The following is a 21,275-nucleotide window of genomic DNA, read 5'->3' as shown; positions in this document are numbered from 1 at the left end:
TACTTTCAAAAGAAACTGAGGTATACAGTTAAATTTAAAATGCCAACATCACTTTACACGCCACATACGCTAAGCAACAACAGTGTCTGACTTTGTGGGAAAAGGCACTGCTTTGGAATGCTGGTCTCTCACAATCTTCCCTTGGTCAGTGGAAAGACATTTATGGACTAGGGATACAAATAAATGGCTGGTAAGAACACAATATCTTAAATTTTTCACTTTATTGGAGATCTGCACACGTTTTGCTACACAAGGGCCAGTTTACCTTGTAGTATGGGAATGTGCAAAAAGATTTTAATGAAGAGTGCAGGAAGAATTTATTGTAGCGCCCAAGGCAGTTAGAAGTTAAATGAGAGAAAGAGCTAAGAAGAATGCTAGAAGGTACGCTTGGGAACACAGGAAAGGACCCACTAACTTCAGAGTTCCTGTTTAAATTTAGAAGAAAAACAGAACTTTTCCATTACTTATCTCCCCCACTTTAAAAATCTTTTATTATAATTATATAGTCAGAATTTACAAAACCAGGAACTTGAGTAGAACCACAATGCACAAACCAGCCTGATGCGTGCACAGCCAATCCTGTGCAAATGAAACCTGTACATTCTGTTTTGTCCACTGTGCCGTGAGCTAACAGTACCACTGCTACAATGGTTGGCACAAGAGATGTACTCACTGCCCTGTTCCCATCAGCCCTCAGCTATGTTGACATTTCAGTTCCACAGGAAAAGGTTAACTGCAGATTTGATACTTATTTGAAGCTGCCAAAGACTCATTTGTGACAGTTAATCAAAATAAAGGAAAAAAGTGAGGAGGCCCAATGACCTTCACAATGGTTGGTCATCATTTTGTTGTACCTTCCTCCAGAAAAAAGGTAATGCCCTGTAGAAGCCTTCTGTTGGGGTTAGGCTGAAAGTGTAGGAGAATATTAGCAAGCAAGGATACTTTATTCTATGCCCTCTTTGATATTGTTAAATATCCCTTAAGCCTAAATGAGTGCAACCATCTTGGACTTATTTCAGGCTAACAAAACCAAAACAGCACACTTTTGTCACTCTGAATTTGCCACTTTCCTTGGCTGATTATTTCACATGTAAATCTAAAGAGACACCCAGGAATCAAAGGACAACTGACTTACAAGGTTGGCTATGACTGTCACTCAAGACAATCCAATCTCCTAGAAAAGCATTTGTTTTCTTCTTATATGGCAACCATTGATCCTCCTGGATCACGGTGTATGCATGAGGGCTACCCAGACCTTCGATGCATATGCCTGGGCAGGAATTTTTGGAGGAGTGGAAGCTGCCCAGACCTTCCATCATCCCTTTACGCCACTGAGACAGACTCCAAAGACCACACTGAGTCCAGATGCTTGGTGCCTCCATGGCTGTAATTGTATAAGGTCTCCTGTGTGTGAAGACAAGGATTCTACCACTGTACTACAGGGGAATGCCTCTTATGTAGCGTGGCCCTATATCAGTAAACAGTCATAAGTATGCAGTCATTTTGGGAAGATACTAAACAATGGTAGTAAGGTAAAGGAGTGTACAAGGTTTAACTGGCATTTGTTTAAGGGTAGGTTACTACACTGGCTGTATTGAGGGTGACAGATTTGAGAGTTACTCCAGGACTCTGATGAGGTGCTGCATACCTTGTCATGGCATGACAGCTGATATTCACACTGACATGGCAAGCAGAAGCACAGCACAATGAACCAGCCAGTAACCATAACATGGCAAAGACAGAAAATGATTGATTTGGATAAACTGAGAAACTGGGATACTTCATCTCTATGAAACTGAAAACTCTTTAAAGGCCTTTGAAAAATGTTCCAAGAGTCTTAACCTGCCATAGGTAGGTTTATTTAACTGGGTGGCAAGATATACCCAAATGCTATTTATGGTTGCCTCATTCTGAGTGAATTTAATGTGGAAGAAAGGTAGTGAATGGAAACTCCATCAAGCAAAGTATCCTATTCAGAGAAAAACTATGACAGGCAGTGCAAATCTCCATTCAGCACTCTACTTAATACAACCCAGCTTTGGGCTTGTTCAAGTAGTTCAGTCTTGCTATTCTTCTACTTTACTCACCGACCTCTTTGCTGAGACTGCAATTAGAATCACCAGCTGTGAAAGCGGTCTGTGTTTGTGTAAAAATACCACCTAAGCCTTCACTTTAATGTTTGAAATGTTCCAAGTCACCATTTGTTTCATGGAACTGCAGATTCTTTGCATAGTCCGCACCTCTCCCAAAGTGCAGGTTACAAAGCTTAACCATCCTTCTTGTAAACAGAGGATACGAGGCATCAAATACAAAGCTGATAACCAGCTGAGCACAAGTATCTTGAAGAAAGGCATACCGTACAGATTGTAGACATACTATAATTATGGGTCTTTTTGTTAAGTCATTGTTCAGAATAAAAAAATTTGCATGGAAATATTTTGTCTGCATCACAAATAATGCTCTCTCTCATAAAAGTTAAATTTAGACTTAAGAAGTGATTGTACTGACCTTCTATTCAGCTGTACCAAGAACTGAATCTTGGACTGCAGCATTTTGCCCAGTGACATCAATGTCTGGTTAAGAAAATGAATATGATATTGCTATCCACTTGTGCTTAAGACCCAACCTCCAATTACACAGTAGGAAGGAGAAAAAAAGATAATTTCCTCAAAAGGATGCATTTCCCATAAACGTTTCCTTGGTTTGGTGTACTGACCACTTATAGTCCTTTGGATTTGTCTGTTAATATACAATTTTCCAGTGGGTTGGTTGTTCACAGTTCTTCTCTTTCTCACCACAAAACCTGTTATAAGTTGTTTTGGGGTCAAATCCCAGAATCTCCCTTTCCTCATGAATCCGGAATGAAAATGTTGAAACTGAAGTGCCTATAAAATACCTGTGAAGGGAAAAATCAGAACTGATTTTTGAAGGAGTTTTTGTTTCTGGTATAAATAATTACCTTATCTGTATCCATTTTCTTTTTATAAAATTTTGCTACTCAGGAGCACACAATTACATCTCAACAGCAATATTTAGGTTTGCTCAATTGTAAAATCTGATTCCACAAGTAAAATTAGCTACCTAGCATGAGCACAGATCCACTGGTCAATAATTGCTACTCCTCCATCTTTGTAGAGCTCTAACTCTTCCCAGGTGGGTTCAAACCTCACCATCTCAGGCAGTAGCTTCTTGAGTTCTTCAGACTCTGAAAGAAGGAAACAAGACTAACTCACTATTGTCCTACACAAAAATTTCATGGAACTTCTGCACAAATCAGGAAAAGTTAAAATTTACATTGGATTTCTTAAGTGCTGAAGAAACCAATTCTAGCGGAATGAGAGGGAATGAAATTTACAGGCCAGGAAAACAAACAGCACCACTCATCTTATTTTCTTACCTTATAGAGTGTTAGGGTGACAGTATTTGGATCTTGGGGAACACTGAATTTGCAGCTCAATACAAGGCTATAGCCTGTGGCTCAGCAAAGCTGCTAACCGCAAAGCAGAATGATATATTAAAAGTAACACTGCAAGACGTTTAGGCAAACATTTTCCTAACAATGTCATAGTGTCGTAAGCTATATAGCTCACTGTGTAAGGGGAACAGGATGCAGTCCACCAGCTATCGTTAGGAGATGAGCAGAAGCAAGACCTTGGAGATGGTGAAGAGATCAGCAAGAAACCGCAATTGACTGAAAGAAGCCAGGGTCAGGGTTTTATGCATGCGCTCACAGCAAAAAGACAAGTGAAATGCATAGGTAATGCCATGCTAATGAAACAAACAGTAAACAGATGCAGAGCTTGAGATAGGAGGGAATATGGGTGGAACAAAGAAGGGACAAAGGTGGAGTTAATGAGCATGAACCAAGTTGTATAAATGTGGAGAGAACTAATGTTCACTGCAGCTCCCCGGTTCGTTGGAGCTTTGTCCAAGGCTGTTCCATTCTGAATAAAGCTATTGGCTAGCAATGTGTGCTAGTGTTTGCATTCTGAGCAATTGGATTTTCGTCTCCCTAGTCGTTGGGTGCTGCATGGAGTTGGGGTCTAACACAGAGGTAATGTCAAGAGCCACAGACCTGGAGGCAGCACTGCCAACAGCTAAAAGCAGATGTCTGCTGGGCCAGCCTCACAAAGTCATTAGGTATCATCAGGTAGACAACAGTAAAAATGTCACCATCAATTACCAACTGATACAGGATCCTTAACACACACATCCTGACCCAAAAATTCACTATACATTTGGTGACAAAATATATGTTGGCAACACTGCCTGGGGGACCAGTTTTCAGACATAGAATGATTGGACCACTGGTTAGATGTCCCTCCACTCCTAATGCTGTTCTCAAATCATGCTTAGAATCAATAAAAAAAACAGCAGCAAGAAAGGGAAAGAGGGGGACTTGGCATAGAAAACCCACCCTTCACTGGGGAGGCTTTTTAAAATAGTTTTGAGATGTTTCTTGTACATTTTGTTCATGAGAGATGCTTACTGAATGCTTTGGAAAAAACTTGTTGGATTAGAGCCTATTCCATCTATGAGGTATATAAGTGAACCTAGTCACCTAAGTGTCTTTCTATTCCACCCTACTCATGCCCCTGGGAAATACTAATATATCTACTTTTTCTAATGCACCATCATGTATGTAGTCTTAAGACTAAGTCAAAAAGCAGTGAGGAGGAAGAGGTCCTGTTCATCTTTTGAGTTAACAATTTTTCAAGGGCTAAATGACGGTGGAATAGGATTAGATTTAGGCACCTAAAAAGTGGAATGGGATCCAGCCCATTCTGTTTATTTTCAGAACAGGTACTCCACGGCCTCCCTTACCAGTAGGTCTCAGCCCTGATTAGGAGAGGCTAACACAGCAGTTAAGGATGATCCACTTTCTTTGCCATGTACTGCCTGGCTGCTTTGAGAAACCAAATAGGGTCAGTTACAGCAAACATTTGCTAAGTAGGCCTCTGCTCCTTGAGAGACAGACCAAGTAACCAAACTCATTTTGCGGAGACTGCCCATGACTAGTTTCCAGTCATACATTTGTGCTGGATTTCAGCTGTCAGTTTAGAAGTGAAAGACTACAAAATCTCATTCTATTTCCCAAGTCAGTTAGTCTCCCAGGAAGACTATTACTGAGTCACTGATGAATGTTAACTGATAACTGGTCACTCTCTTGTCAACTGAGCCCAGTGAACAAAATAAATTTCATCTACCTACCCTCCTCAATTGCATCAGTGGCTACAAAAACTTTCTTAAGTTTATATATCTCCATAAGACTGTGGATCTTCTTCACTGCTCCATGTAGGGTTGGCACATCTTCTCTGTGACCCCAGATGAAATCTTTTCTTCTGAGGTGAACCCCAAGGTATGATCCTCCTAGAGCAGTGCCCAACTGTACCTGGCAGAGCATAATTCAGCACATATCAAAACTGAATTACATTGGTGCCGTTTCAGGCTGAAAACAGTTTTGGTACATGAGTATACATTTTGTAAGAAATTCTGGGTTAACCAAACCATGGCAAAGAATTTGTGCTTATTTTATAAGACTTAGAATCATAGAAAAGCAGGGCTGGAATGGATACCTAGTCATCTAGTTCAACCCCCATTTCAGATAGGATCATCCCTCTCCAAACCATCCCATACAAGTTCTCATCTAACCTTCCTATCTAGAAGACAGGAGGGTGATCCAGGCTGACTTGGACAGGCTCATCAAACAGGCGGACGAGAACCGGATGGTGTTTAACACTGAAAAATGCAAAGTTCTCCACCTTGGGGGGAAAAACCTGCAGCATCCTTACAGGCTCGGCAGTGCTACGCTGACTGGCACTATGGAAGAAAGAGACTTGGGGGTTATCATTGACCACAAGATGAACATCATTGACCACAAGATGAGCCTTCAATGCAATGCTGTGGCTAGTAAAGCGAGCAAAATGCTGGCTTGCATCCATGGATGCTTCTCAAGCAAATCCCAGAACGTCATTCTCCTGTTGTACTCGGCTTTGGTGAGGCCGCAGCTGGAGTATTGCGTCCAGTTTTGAGCCCCACAATTCAAAAAGGATGTGGAGAAGCTTGAGAGAGTCCAGAGAAGAGCCACGCGCACGATCAGAGGTCAGGAAAACGACCTTACGATGACAGGCTGAGAGCCATGGGACTCTTTAGCTTGGAAAAGCGTAGGCTCAGGGGTGATCTGATGGCCCCCTATAAGTTTATCAGGGGTGACCATCAGTATCTGGGGGAACATTTGTTCACCAGAGTGCCCCAAGGGATGACAAGGTCGAACAGTTATAAGTTACTGCAAGACTGTTTCAGGCTGGACATAAGGAAGAAAATCTTTACTGTCCGAGCCCCCCAAGGTCTGGAATAGCCTGCCATTGGAGATGGTTCAAGCACCTACACTGAACATCTTCAAGAGAAATTTGGATGCTTATCTTGCTGGGATCCTACGACCCCAGCTGACTTCCTGCCTCTTGGGCGGGGGGCTGGACTCGATCTACCTTCCAGCCCTAATGTCTATGAAATCTCCTAAAAATGCACAATAAACCCTGCTGCACAACTACAAGGCATATTACCCAAATACACCCTAACCTGCCACAGGTAAAGCAGGTGAGTGAGGACTGTTAAGGTGTCTTTACATGTGCTCCATGGCGGTGGGGAGGGATGGCACTTTTATTAGAGTGGCTCTTGGGAGCTGCTCTAATTAAAGTGCTCTCAGGGTCTCATGTATTCAGCATCCTGTACTATAAAATGCCAGCAAGATGCTTTAATTAAAACTCATTTGATGGGCAGGGCTGAATACACATGACACTGAGGCTGCTGGAGCATGCTAATTAGCACACTCCAGCAGACTCTATTAGAACATGTTGGAGCAGGTGTCACCCACGTATATAGATGCCCTCAGTGTCCCACTGCTGCAAGGGTTTTTAAAATATATTCAAGAGACCCTCTTCCTTAGATTTCTTGAGTGCATTTTAACAACCCTTGCAGTAACAGGACACTAACAGTCCTCATCCTTCTGCTTTACCTGTGGCAGGGAAGACTTATTATAGCTCCTGTGTTTTGATACCTCACAGCAAGTTGAAGAAAACTGTTCTCAGGGTAATCAAAACAGTACCTGAAAGTTTAAACTGAACATTGCTTCTTAACAAGATGCAGAACATATAAAACAGAATAGGACATATTTTGTGAAAGGGGGAGAACAGGAAACCTTGCCTTGCTTTTTTTCAGCAGAACTCAAATCACAACAGTTCCTGAATGTGAAAAATCAGTTCCAGAGCAGGGAACATATGGAGGGGCAGACACACTGTAGGTGCCTAACTACAATACTAGCACTGAGAGCTAAAAATCTCACCCATTTGCTTCCACTGTTCTCCACAAAATATGGTCAAAATAGTGAACAAAATCCTTTAGTGAATAAATGTTACAGGAAAGACAGATTGCAAATGGAATTACCTTCATCTGTGTCCAGTCCTCATTGTAATGCGTCTTGTCTGCCTCATCAGTGGAATCAAGGTATTTGTTTCTGAAGTCATCCCCCACCACACGCAGGTGTTTAGCAAACACCATACTTCGACGGGTCTGTGAAAAGGAAAGGAGCTGCTGAATAATCATCCAGTGAGTCGGAAGACAGTGATGAACACCTGCATGCGAGAAGCTGTTTCTTTCAGGTGTGCTGGGATAGAGCTAGTTTATTAATACAAGGCTGTACAATTTCCAGCATTTAATGCTACTCACACAGCATTTACATCCCACATCATCCACTGGCCACCACAGGGAGCCATGGATACATCTCCTATCTTTTAAAAGTTATATTTTTAACTTAACAAAATGTTATAAAGTATGATTATTTTTTAAAGTGCTGTGTTAGTTACCAGCCAATGGCCACTGTGGTACTGAGCACTTCCTACACAGTGGTTAATATAAAGGGCCTAGTACAGTGATCTCCAAAGGATGCGTCATCAGAGCAGAAGCATGCCATGAAAAATGGGCTGGACTGGTTCACAGACATGCCCAGCACCAAGCACAGGATTGGGCCCACAGACCATGTCTGGCCCATGGACTAATGAGTGAAATCTGCAGCCAATTTTAAATTCGGAAAAAGTGTGCCTTATCTATCAAAAGTTTGGGGTTGTCACCAAGTGACACAGGGCACTTGGTAAGATGGACCTATGGTCTGACCCAGTAAATACGAGTTTATATGTTCTTGGGAAACAATGGGTTAATGTTTATATTCCCTGTGCTATCGTACAGTCCGTCAGTTTTTCCCTGTGGCAGGCATTAACGTTTAGTGAATACATGCCTATTATTTAACCAGTTTTTCAACGGACTTAATGAAATATTTATGAAGTTACAACCCAATTCTGAGGCCCGGGCCCAAGACATTTCAAGATGGTATGGAAGAGGCATACCTAGAAGTTAACGTAAGGATACACGCAGGGTGCATCTACATGAGATGCTTTACTGTACATTAGACTAATCTAATGCACAGTAAAGTATTACTGTCGACATGTGAGTAAGACTTATAATGGACTTACTGTTAAGTAAACTAAGTTAATGCGCCATTAGCTAGTACCAGGAAATGCAGGTACTAGATTAATGGTGCATTAGCTATTGTGCAGTAACGCACATATAGACATTGACCAGGAGCAATATGCTCCCAGTCAGTCTAGGCAGCAGGGGGCCTGTTGCTGCCTTGCTAAACCCTGATGAGGGGGGAGCTGTGCTACTTACAGAGGCAGCTGTTTCCCTGCTACATGGGGATTGGTACCTGTCCCAATCCCTACATGGCTGGGAGAGCTGTCCCAGCAATTGAGACTGGTGTGTCCCAGCCACATGGAGAGCAGGTTAGGACAAAGCAGTGGCTGGGATGCAGCCACTCTCCACGTGGCTGGGAAACAGCAGCCCCAGCTGCTGGGACAGCTCTTCCAGTCATGTGCACATCAGGATCCAGCCCCATGGGGCAAGGTCCAGGAAACCCTGCAACCAGTATAACTCTCCCAGCCCTGTGCACGTTAGGACCTGTCCCCATGGGGACAAGGCCAGGAGGTAGCTGCCCCTCAAGGTGGCATAACTCTCCTGGCCCCATGCACATTTTGACTGGCTCTTATGTTCCCTGCCAGCCCCTGGGCTGGCACCTGGGGGAGCCTAGAGCTCCCCCTGGCTGGTGCAGGGGGTCAGAGCAGGACAGAAACAGCCCTGAACTGGGCTGCTCTCATTAGGCGCATATCTATGCCCGATAGGGCACATGTGTACACACATTCCTGTACATTACTGTGCAGCAGCCTTACTAAGCATTAATTGCACTTCTGAACACAGTCACAATCTAGTAGTAGTGTCATAGGTCAGCACTCCTGGGCTTCCAACCAGTTAACTACCTGTGGTCCACGTATCAAAACACCATGGACCTTCCTTTCCTCAGTAATAATACCACTGCTATTATACCTTAAATACATATTCCACTACATCATCTTTATCTTTGGCACACAGCACTCACATTTACTAGGAGATTAATTTGGCAGTGGTCTCTTGGCATTTTGTGTTCTCATTGCTACAAAATACATACGGTGAAAAGCAGAACTATGAGAATGTTTGTTGGATGATTTTCTCTTCCCTGGCCCTCACACATTTGGGCTACCTCATGTAAAAATTGTACAAACATAACATATACAAAAGTATTTTGACAGAACAAACATTAAGCTTCTGTTTCATTAGGTTAAAACACCTACTAAAATCAGTTTAAATGGGTATGATATGATCAGTGGTCCTGTAGCATCTATTTGGAAACAAAGAAATTATACAGAAACTTCTAGAAGCTCAGAAGGAAACGGGAATTGATAACATCACTAGCAACTGGAGCAAGCAGCATGGCTCACGGGTGGAATCAAACATTAAATTATGTTTGATATATCAAATGATATATTTGATACATCAAATTTTCTGCAAGAGGAGTGGGCAAAGTGGCAAAGTTTCAAACTGTGGATGATGCTCTGTTACAATCTAGAGATTTCTAGACAGTAGAAATGGTACCTGCTAACAGGAAGTGCCTGAAGTGCGACAGGTCATTTTACTAGCCAGTTTTCACAATGCTGAATTTAAAAGAAATATGAAAGCTTCTATCACCATTATCAAAATGAAGCCACAGTTATTTACCTTTGGATCTGGGAATTTGAGTAGCTTTTCCACAACCATTCTTAGCCTAATGATTGCATAACTAAATAAACACTGATTGATGCACTAGTGCCTGGTGACTTTTTGGGGTATTCAGCAAAACTCTCTTGTGTTTGCAACCAGTGGGCATCTATACAAGATGCTAACTGTGCAGCAGCCAAATAATACTGCACAGTAGTGTGTCACAGCACTAACAGTGCTAATACACTACTGGTGCAGTATTATTAGGCTACTGTGCAGTAGCATCACTTAAAAGATGTTTGCTGGCACTACTGTGCAGTAACTCCAGTTAGTGTGCATTTATTTAGACTTGATTATAGAAGTACTACATAAATGTGCAGTAACCACTGCGCAGTAGCATTTTGTGTAGACACACCCAGTACGTTTAAACCTGAGATTATATAAATCTAGTTCAGCTTCACAAGAAACAGGGGGATAAAGACATTCAATACAGTGCTGAATCATCACTTTATGCCTTATTTTCCTGTGGGTGGATTGCTGATTTAGCAATGAAAATCTTTTTCGTACCCTGGTAACTTCAATCAGATTCTTTGGGTGGGACTTTCCAGTGCTAAATTCTGGCCTAACTCCTCCCAGCAAATTCAACAAGAGTTTTCTTACTCATTTCAGTGGGAGTAGTTAGGCCAATGCTGAACATTTTGGGAAATTCTATTTGAAATATTTATAATCTTGGGCCCAAATGGACAAGAAACTGCATGTGGTCAGAGTCCTGTTGACTTCAATGCACTGGACATAGAGATCTACCATTATAGAGGTCCTTTCAGGATTGAAGACCTGGGAACAGAACACTGAAACAAACCTCTGGGTTAGATTCACCCAAAGCAGCAAGAGGACATTTTTGTTGATTTATTCCATCCATCCATCTGACAGAGAAGCTATGAATCCTGCTCTGTTAGGCTGCAATAGAGATTGCCCACAGTTGTAGTGTCAATTCAGAAAGGCAGCCAAAAATCATTAATGGTAAGCATACCCAGTACTGGATTTTAATTAAAATCAAGTGGAAAATCTTGAGCAGTTAACTAAAAAATACTCACATTCCAATAATCTCTTCCTCCGTAGTGGTCATGAAGAAGGTTTTCAGCTCTGTCTAACATCACTGACCTATTAAAAATTGTAAATCTGAGGACAATTCCCTTAGAAAGATAAACTTACAATATGACATTTCTCTATTCTTGTCCTGAGTAGACACAAAGAATGAAACAATTACCTCAGCATATTCTGTTTACAGTAAACACCACAACTAATCTGTTCTGCGTAAAGCAGGCAAACTGTAATTCACAGATTACCATGGATGCACAGAGTACTATTTAGTCAGAAAAGCCTGTCTCTCCTCATTACTAGCTACCAATCTCATTTAAGATAATTTAATGCAAATTAAAATGTTACTGTCACTTGCTATACTTGCCACAGCATTATTGTGTCCATAAATAGAAAGACAGGTGATCTGCAGCTATGGCTGATGTGAAGACAGGTAACAAAATGATCACATTTTAACAGAGAAAACGATACTCTGAAAATATTTGAGCCACCTCATATCAGCATGAACAGCCCTCAAAAAAGCAAACAAGATGCGTCCGTGCACGCGCACGCACACACGCACACACGTACATGGACACATTCTGCAGATGTCTATGGAGGGTAATTTTATATATGCAGGCACTGAGTTTCAAGCTATTATTAATTGAACAGTATTACAATGTGCATACATTGCATCAGTGATTGCTGGTTATGAAGGTATGGTTTGTATGGTTTTGTAGCACTATTTTCTTCTGGAATTATAACTGTATAAAGTTTTAAATACACAACTGCAGAGCTGTGTAGCAATGTCACAAGGGAATTTAATTTTAGGCTTTTTCTCTTTGAAGATCAGGAAGTGTACATTTAATGTTGATAGAATATTTAGGTTACAACTGTAAACACCCTAAAGATGGGGAAATACAAAACTTAATGTTCTGCTTGTAAACTTATCTGTTTACAGCGTCCTGTGAAGATGAAAGAGGAAAAAAAACCCCTTGAGACATCTCCAAATATGACATGTGTATATACACTATCATACTCAAAACTTTAATCGGGGTAAACACTGTTATTTTGAAATGAAAGGGTTTAATCTTCCTCATTGAAAATAGATCAGAAAAGAATGTCAGAACTAATACTATGGAAAGCAGACTCTGCTGTTAGCACATAAGCAGAGATCTCATTGAACTCCCTAGTGCCTTATATAAACTGCCCTAAGTAAAGGTTGATATGCAGTGGCGCTACCATATGGTAGCATTCTTTCACCTCAGTGGTGAAAGAACAGGTTAGGGACTACTCAAAAAAGCTGGATGTGTGTAAGTCCATGGGGCTGGACAGGATGCACCCAAGGGTGCTGAGGGACTTGCCTGATATGATTGCAGAGCTTATATCAAGCACCTCTTGATATCTAGCCTAAATCTACCCTCTGCCAGCTTGTGACCGTTATTCCTGGTCACTCCTGGCAATGCTCAGGGGAACAGGGACTTCCCCAGTACCTGCTGGTCCCCCCCGCCCAGTTTGTACCAGGCCACTAGATCTTCCCTCAGCCTTCTCTTGTGGAGGCTGAACAGATTCAGATCCCGTAGCCTCTCCTCATAGGGCCTGCTCTGCTGCCCCCAATCATGTGAGTGCCTCTCCTCTGGACCCTCTCTGTGTTGTCCACATCTTGAAGTGCGGTGCCCAGAACTGGACGCAGTACTCCAGCTGTGGCCTGACCGGTGCTGCGTAGAGGGGGAGTATCACCTCCTTGGACCTGCTTGAGATGCATCTGTGGATGCATGACAAGGTGCTACTTCACGGTCAGGGTGGCTAGGATCTGGAACCAACTTCCAAGAGAAGTGGTGCTGGCTCCTACCCTGGGGGTTTTTAAGAGGAGGTTAGATGAACACCTTGCTGGGGTCGTTTGACCCCAGTACTCTTTCCTGCCATGGCAGGGGGTCGGACTAGATGATCTACTCAGGTCCCTTCCGACCCTAGAAACTATGGAGTTGGCCTTCCTGACTGCATCCCCACGCTGCCGGCTCATGTTCATCTTGGCATCAATGATGACTCCAAGATCCTTTTCTGCCTCTGTACTGATGAGAAGGGAGTCCCGCAGCCTGTAGGTATGGTGCCAGTTGTTCCTCCCCAGGTGCATCACCTTGCAGTTGTCAGTGTTGAATCCCATCCTATTCTCATCCGCCCACCCCTGTAACCTGTCTAGGCCTGACTGCAGCCTATTCCTCCCTTCTCAACAAGTAGTGATCAATTACCTAAAGGGTGGTTCCAAAGAGGATGGAGATGGACTGTTCTCAGCTGTGGCAGATGACAGAACAAGGAACAATGATTCTTAAGTTGCAGCAAGGGAAGTTTAGGCTGGATATTAGGAAAAACTCTCTCATTAGGAGGGTGATGAAGAACTGGAATGGGTTACCTGGAGAGGTGTTTTTTTAGGCCTGGCTTGAAAAGCTCTGGGACTTGTCTTTAGTAGGGGGTGGTCCTGCTTTCAGCAGGGGGTTGCACTAGATGACCTCCTGAGGTCCCTTCCAACCCTAATTTTCTATGATATGGTATATACATGGGACTCATTTCAAATGTGAAGTTACCTATGGTGTGTTTGCAAAGACAGGCCATGGCATTTAAAAATATTTGCTCTATCTTCACATTCCATTAGACCAATTTTCATGTATTACATATATTTGATTATGAACTGAACTATAAACTCATACTGTGTTTTTTTAAATCACTATACAACTCCAAATACCAATATTTCAAAAGCAAAGTAAATCAGAGATGTCTCTGTGTAGCAGGGACTTTACATAATTAAATATTACAATAGAGGTGAGAACTGTAATCTTCTTGTGAATTTTGATACAGTAGGAATAACACTCTGTATTATGAGATCACTCTTAGTAACGCTTCTTCATGCATCATAACTATAAGACCTTACTTTTTTAGTAAGTGATTTGACCAGGATTTAGTAAGACCTGAGCTCTATTCATGGCCCTATCACAGACCTTCCTAAGAAAAAGTGAAGGTTTCCAAAGGTGGGCACTGAATTACTATATTAATTTTGAATCTTTTTTCAAGAAGTGCTGAACACACCCCAGATCCAACTGAAACTGAACGTGACAGGGCTGTGCATCCAAAAATTACTTTTAGAGTTTGGCCTTGTTGTCTGTTCAATTCTCCATCAATAAAGTTTCCTGTAATAAAGCAGTACTGTATACTGATACTTCTCCAATTGGCAGTGTCACAGCTATTTTCTATATGTGAAATCAGAAAGAATTTCATATGTTTTAAGAATACATGCCTCATCCTGAATGTAATAATAACCCTCTTCACATATGGCACCTTGTAAGCAGCTTTAAAAAGGACAAAACATCCATCTGTTTTGTGGAGGATGTAACGTGAAAGGAGAGGCAGTCAAACCTAGTGGGGGAGAACAGGTTAAGCATGGTTGCTGATATTCAAGACAACCAAAGGGAAAGAAAACTTGCCCAGAGCTCCCTCTTGCTCTTCCTGTGTAGCAGTCTGCAATGCCACCAGTCCCAGCTGTCCTCCCAACACACCTTTGATCTGCTGTCATGAAACAATAAGACACAGAAATGGAAAAGAACTCCTGGATTAGATTCCAATCCCTTGCTATTCCAACCACCACATCACATCATCTTCCATGAACTGATCAAGTGCACTCTTAAAACTAGTTTGGGTTTTTTTGCCCCCCACTATTCCTATTGCCAGGCTGTTCCAGATCCTCACTGTTCTAAGGATTAGAAAGTATCTTCTACCTCCCAGCATACATTAACTCATGACCAGTTTATACGCATTTGTTTTTATGCCAGCGTGTTCTTTGGCTTCTTCCTTTCTGGTGTGTACTCTCACCCCTTCATGCAATTTTAGAGAGCAATAGTGTCTCCTTCTCAACTTTCACTTTGCTAGGCTAAACCAACCGAACTCTTTTAAGTCTCCTCTTATATTGACAGGATCTCAGATCTCTTGTTCAACCAAGAAGTCCTGAGAGCACAGACATAAGCTGCTTGGTCTCCCCAAACCTATCTTTCACTCCCTGACAGTGAAAGTCTGTGACACAGCATGCTCAAGAAGTAGAATTTCAGTGTTAAACTTTGTTTGTTCTCCTGACAGCAGATCAACCAGCTATTGCAAGGAAGGCTGAGGACATAAAATGCCTATACATATAATATATGTGCACTCAGGGAGAGCAGAAAGGGGCTCAAGGTTGTTTTTCTCCTTGATGCACCAGAAGATGTTCCCAAGAAGTGGGTATTAGGAAGGCTACAAGCTGAGAAACAGGAATATGGGACAATACTCAGAATCATCTGTCACAGTAAGTACCGTATTTACTTGAATCCAAGTAAAATCTGAATTTAAGATAACATTAATAAGTAGATTCTATAAATGGAAAATGTATAAATGTGTTAGATTCTATACATGGAAAATTATAATTATTGAAGGGTTATCTTAAATTCAACCCCCACCCCCACTGCAGCAGGGAAAGCAGTGGCAGGGGGGCGAGTGGTAGTCAGAATCAAGCAGTTTGACCTCTGCCCCTTCCACACCTTGCCATAGATAACACCACCTGCCCCACCACTTACTCTCCCTGCTGTCAGCTCCCCAGCACCTGCCCCACAACTACTACTTGCCCCCACCCATGTCTGCTCCCCTGACACATGCCTGCCATCCCTGCCCTGACCCCTCACCCATGCTTCTCCACCTTTTGCTTACCCTCATTCCAGCTCCAGCTCTGGCACAGCCAGAGCCATGCCGAAGCTGGAGGGAGGGTAAGCAGTGGCAGGGGGGAGGGGACAGGGAAAAAAGGGAACCCAAAATAAGGGGCTTTTCCCCCATCATGTTAAATGGGGGAAAAACCTTGTCATGGGTTTGAGTGAATACAGTATTTCTTAGATACTGAAATCCTTGTAGGCAGGGTGAATGGTTTCTTATTCCATACAAGACAATACATACTATTGATGCTCAAACTAGCAGGAACAACTAATATCCTAGAAAAATGTGCCTGTATTTTTGAAGCTTTGAAGTTAGTTATAACTTGTAGCTCTGATGTCACAGCCATTTTAAAACAGTTTTAATAAAATGTAACCTTTCCAATAGGGCTGTACTATAAGAATAGAATATGGTATGCGCTTCCCCTAACTGCAGTCTCTTAACCTGAAATGGGTTCTTGGAAACACAATCTGAAAGTAAATAATCAAATGGTGCAATTTACCGTGCAGAAGTATTTTTCAAAAGAACAGGAGCTATGATTGAGGCTGATCCTTGGACAGAGAGACACGAGACATTGAGGCCTCGTGTTTCCTCGTAACCCCAGAACCAGCCCCTGTAAGAAAAAACAAAACCACCACATTTCAGGCAGCAGGCCACTATGTTTAAATGAGTTTGTTCTGTACAGTAGAATTAGTTAACAGTACTTCTTAGAGAAAAAACAACCTTTAGTCCCCCCCAAAAGGGAGAGCCTCCAATAAAACAAAACTTCTTTACATTTCAATTGTATTCAATAATGATCTGTTTAGAGTCAGGTCTCTCAATGTCCACGTTATATTTTATTATTAATAGGGGGTTTTTTTAAAACCCTGAAACATATTTTCCGGGATTTAAAAAAAAATCTATTTGTGGATTTAAAAGAAACAATCATCAACTTTTTTACATAAAATTTGATAAAGTTAAGTGAAAAGGATAATTTTCCCAGTAAATTAAATAAAAGCCTCTCTCAGATTCCTCTGTTCCAGACTAACAGTACTGTTTAGACAGTCTTCACGCAAAGTTCCTTTGTGACTGAGTAGATATTCTAGGACTAATGCAAGGTGCTTCCATTTGCAAAGTGACTGAAAGACAGTGCGCCAAGCAGAACCCTTCTAAATGGAAAGCAAATGAGCATTGCAAACTGCCCAGAACATTTATATTGACTCATAAAAGAAATGTTAGAAATACAGTGGCATACAATATTTCTGATGCTAGGTAAAGAGCTAGAAAGGTTTTAATGAATTCACTTTTAAGGGAAAGGTCTGGCTGCCTTTTTACCAGTTTCCCTTCCTTGGAAAGTTATCATGGGTTTACTCTGTTGTGACCAATCACAGTGGACAGCATTATATCTAAATTAACCTCTTGCCAATTGCTATCCCAGAAGTAGCAGAGCTTTCTGCAGGTAAGTCTAGAAAAACACTGCTCTGGGAGCTCCTGCCCACAAAGTCTATGACTACTGAGAGTTATGCTACAACAGTAGGGGCCAACTTTTTTGGCAGGCGTGCCACAATTTAGGCTCGCACCTTTACTGAGTGCTGCTCTGGTCCCCTTCCCCTGCCCAATCTCCTGCTCTGCTTTATCTGCTGCTCCACTGACTGTTGCATACATGCTGCAGGTTGGCCACCCCTCGCCAGCATCTGGGGTGTCTGTCATTCCTGGAATTACCCCTTTCAGAAAGCTACTTCCTGCCATACTAACACTCAAAGTAAGTGAGATGCCAACAGACCAACCATACTTCTAAGCCTGTAAAATAGGCCACCCACAACTTTTCAAAACCAAATAGGCCTAAGCTCAGTTCAGCTGATAACAAGGAGCATATAGATTTTGATTAAGCTGTTAGTGCACTTTAATATAATTCCTTCAAAATGTGGATCTATTTCTTTATAATTACTATAAATATGGCACTGATGGAGGCTCTGTGCTTACTTCTCCCATAAGGCCTCCAGATAAAACTTAAAAAAAAAATGTTTAATTTACAAGTAAGGAGCTATCTATCCTAAAACACCATCACTGCCAACTCCAAGAGACTTGTAAGCAAGCTGAGTTTCTTCCTGCTCCCCCATCACCTCTAGTTATGAAGATGTTGTAGAAAGCACTGCTCACAGTGGTACATGTGAATAACAATTCTGTTGAGGACTGAAGAGGAACAGAATCTTACCTCTGTCCCAGAAGCTGTATTGGCTCTGCAGGGTGAGAGGGATTAAAAGGGTAAAACAAGACAAAACAAAAAACTGTAACTGAAGTCAGCCAGAACTGCTGTGAATAAATTTGTCATATTTTGTCATATTTTTGTCATATTTTGAGATGATGTTGTTGCCATGATGATCCAGGAAATATATGAGAGGCAAGAACTGGTGTGGGTGGTATCTTTTATTGGACCAATGGCATGGTCGGGACAGACACAGGTAAGCTTTTAGGCCTCTAACATTTTTTGTTACTTCCAAATCAGCCATAGATATAAAATTCCAGTTTGAAATAAGTACCCTGCCCCAGAGACATATATTGTTCATTTCTTGTAGTCTCTATACTCAGAGAGTAATGGATTAGGAGGCAGGGATAAAGAAGCCTGTCAACCACATTTATGTGGGTAAAGTAAAGCAGTTTCCCAAGGACTATTCCTACATTATTCCTGCAGGTGGACACAGGATTCATCTAGCTGAAAATATATCATGTAAGTTTTTCACAACCTCCCTTCCCTCCCTCTAAAAGAGTACAGTTCATGTTTACAGTTATGATTTCAGCACAATGGGTTTCTCTGGCTAGAAGGCACTGCCCCACACTGAACACACTGCAATAATCCAATATAGAGTTTAAAAAATGCCTGAATAACTGCAGTGAGGACCACATTAAAACAAATGAACAGCCTTCACACTTAAACAAATTTACAGAATATGTCCTTGACAACTGCTAGTACCTGAATCACGGCTGCAGGGAAGCCATTTATGCTTCCATTAATGAAGAACCCAGTAGTTCCATGTCAAGTGTAGATTAAATTTTACAGGCATTAGAAAGTATTTCCATGGGGACTTCAGATATTCATCCTATGAGTTTTACTTGGAATAGCTTTTAAACTTGTTCTGCACTAAGCCTCAATTAAAGGTTATCTTTTTAAGAGATTCTAATTTCTAATTTTATTTCTTAAAAGTAAGAAATCACCTCACATAAGGTGATTTTTCAAGTTTCTCCATAACTGGAAATCGTCAGAATTTTTCTTGTTTTCCAGAAGAAAATTGTTGTATTAAAAACCTGAGCAAAGACACATCCCCTCATGAGTTGAGACAGAAGGAATCAGGAATAATACATGCATTACTTGCAAATAAATGCTAGAAAAGTATTTCCAAAGTATTTTTTCCCAGGCTTAGCTTCATTTACAAGACATCTTTCTCCCTTGAGACTCAGGGGAAAGAGAAAAGCAAAATTATCTAATGGATACCATATCTATTTTCTGTCTCTTAACAAGGCTGAAATTCAAATTTCCTCTCTCTGCTTAAGCAGTTTTATTTTAAATTGTGTCTTCACAAATAAAGAAAAATGGATATTAGGAATCTAATATACTGCGAGACATTACCTGTAGTATTCATGTTTGTCTTTTGAGTACATGAGCTGATCAATGCATGGCCTCTCATCTATTTTTTCCTCCCAAGTTCCTTCTTTCCATCCTTCTGCATAGCCTTGCAGAACATATACCTGTTCAATGAAAGGTCCACCTGACTCTAAACAGGAAATGAAGAGAGATCATCATCAAATACCTGTTCCATGCAAATTTATATATAGTAGCACTACTACTTGTTAAAAATCTGCCATACTTTTGAACATTCTATAAGTTCAGGAAATTTACACACACAAAAAAGGATCAAAGTGAACTGTAACTTAGGTGCTCCACTTATACATGTAATTTAGTTCACAACACAATGGCAGTTACAATTTGATGTCTGTTGCTTACATTGTAAGAAGTTCTGGAAATCTGCATATTAAATGCAGACATTGTGTAAATGCCTAAGCGCAGCTTCACTGTCTGCTTTGCAACTAAGGGAGACCAAGCTGCCAAAGGGATGCTACTAGAAGCCCTCTCGGCAGCCTAGTCAGCTCAACAATAATACAATATTGACAGGGCTATGTACTTAAGGAGCACTGGCTACAAATCTATTATTTAACATGAATTTTTCCCATCCTTTTAGTTTTATTTTTAGTATTTTCCATTCACTCTTTATTTCTCTCTCTTTCCTTCTCCTGCCCCCTTGTGGTAATCTTGTGAAGGAGGCTAGGACATGGAACCTGGACAACCTTTGAATACAGTAAAATTATGAGCATTTGTGTTATCTACACTCTCTCTTAAAGATGGATTTAGGCTTTAGCTTGGTATGTCATCCTAAGGGCAATTACCTTCTAATACAAAACTTCAGGGAACTTTGGTTGTTTTAATTATGCACATAAAAATGGAATTTTTAATCTTTCAGATGACTTTTGCTTCTACAATTAAAGAGGAATCTTATTTTTCAAACCTAATGTCCTAGAATCAGTCTATAATTACTTCTGCCATAGCATTTTTTAAAAGTACTTAAAGTTAGGCTTGTGTGCTGAGGATAAGGAATACCTATTTTATGCACAGAACTATATATGTCCACTACTGTCTTTTTCTCATAGTGACAGTAATCATGTCAAATATTTTAATAAGACGCTAAATTTAGTAACCTATCTTGAAACTGTTATTACTCACTGGAGTGCAGATTGACTTTAGACTCATTAATGAATGTTAAAAATCAGTTATTTACATGGCCTTGTAGAGCTGGAAGAGAATATAGGACCCTGATCTTAGTAGCTACGTGGGTACTTAGCCAAAAGGCAGTTTGTCAAAACTGTACAATTAATGAGTCTCACCATAGTTTATTGGGAATCCAGTATGGCCTGAGTGTCAAACATATGGCCTTCATGTCAGATCCAACCTATGAAGCCACATGGTTCAGACCAAGGATCTTGTACTGAACCTGCACGCTACATGTGGTATGCAGAGCCTTCTGGCACATGGCCTGCACCTGGTGGTGCAGTCATTACTCATAGCACAAGGAGTTGGTCCAGTGCACACGCTGCATGTGATGCCCATGACAGACTGACCCTAAGCACTGGCACTGGGATATTCCAGATCCAACCATGCTGGAGTCAGCATGTAGGGGTGTATGGAGTGACACTGAATGCAGCATGTGCCCTGTACCAACCCTCTATGCCATGAGCAGCGCTTACAGTGCTGGATCCTTCTCACATGCAGCCCGCACCAGCCCTGCTCCTGGGTTTGAGCTGCCTGTGGCACACAGGCTGGCTCTGCAGGT

The 21,275-nt window shown here is 41.5% G+C and overlaps 1 protein-coding gene across 2 annotated transcripts in view; it reads right to left on the bottom strand.

Annotated features, from left to right (window-relative positions):
- Positions 1-21,275, bottom strand: part of POFUT2 (protein O-fucosyltransferase 2) — a 36,517-nt gene that overhangs the window by 11,723 nt on the left and 3,519 nt on the right. Inside the window, exons 3-9 of one of the 2 annotated variants that reach the window (XR_016442002.1) lie at positions 19,520-19,664; positions 16,418-16,528; positions 11,214-11,280; positions 7,444-7,569; positions 5,212-5,392; positions 3,082-3,205; positions 2,509-2,896 (exon numbers count right to left, since the gene is read on the bottom strand). Coding sequence is in view for 1 of the 2 variants with exons in the window: in XM_090045057.1 (XP_089901183.1) it covers positions 2,743-2,896; positions 3,082-3,205; positions 5,212-5,392; positions 7,444-7,569; positions 11,214-11,280; positions 16,418-16,528; positions 19,520-19,664 (908 nt within the window). In the remaining variant the exon portion in view is untranslated. Of the gene's footprint in view, positions 1-469; positions 2,897-3,081; positions 3,206-5,211; positions 5,393-7,443; positions 7,570-11,213; positions 11,281-16,417; positions 16,529-19,519; positions 19,665-21,275 lie in introns of those variants that run through there. The other variant, XM_090045057.1, reaches the window with a different exon arrangement.

The sequence above is a fragment of the Crocodylus siamensis genome, chromosome 4 (genome assembly GCF_052110815.1).
Source record: "Crocodylus siamensis isolate JL-2025a chromosome 4, ASM5211081v1, whole genome shotgun sequence".
In the NCBI taxonomy this organism is placed as follows: Eukaryota; Metazoa; Chordata; order Crocodylia; family Crocodylidae; genus Crocodylus; species Crocodylus siamensis.
Note: the sequence above shows the minus strand (reverse complement) of the source record. Positions and strands in the feature narration are given on the sequence as shown.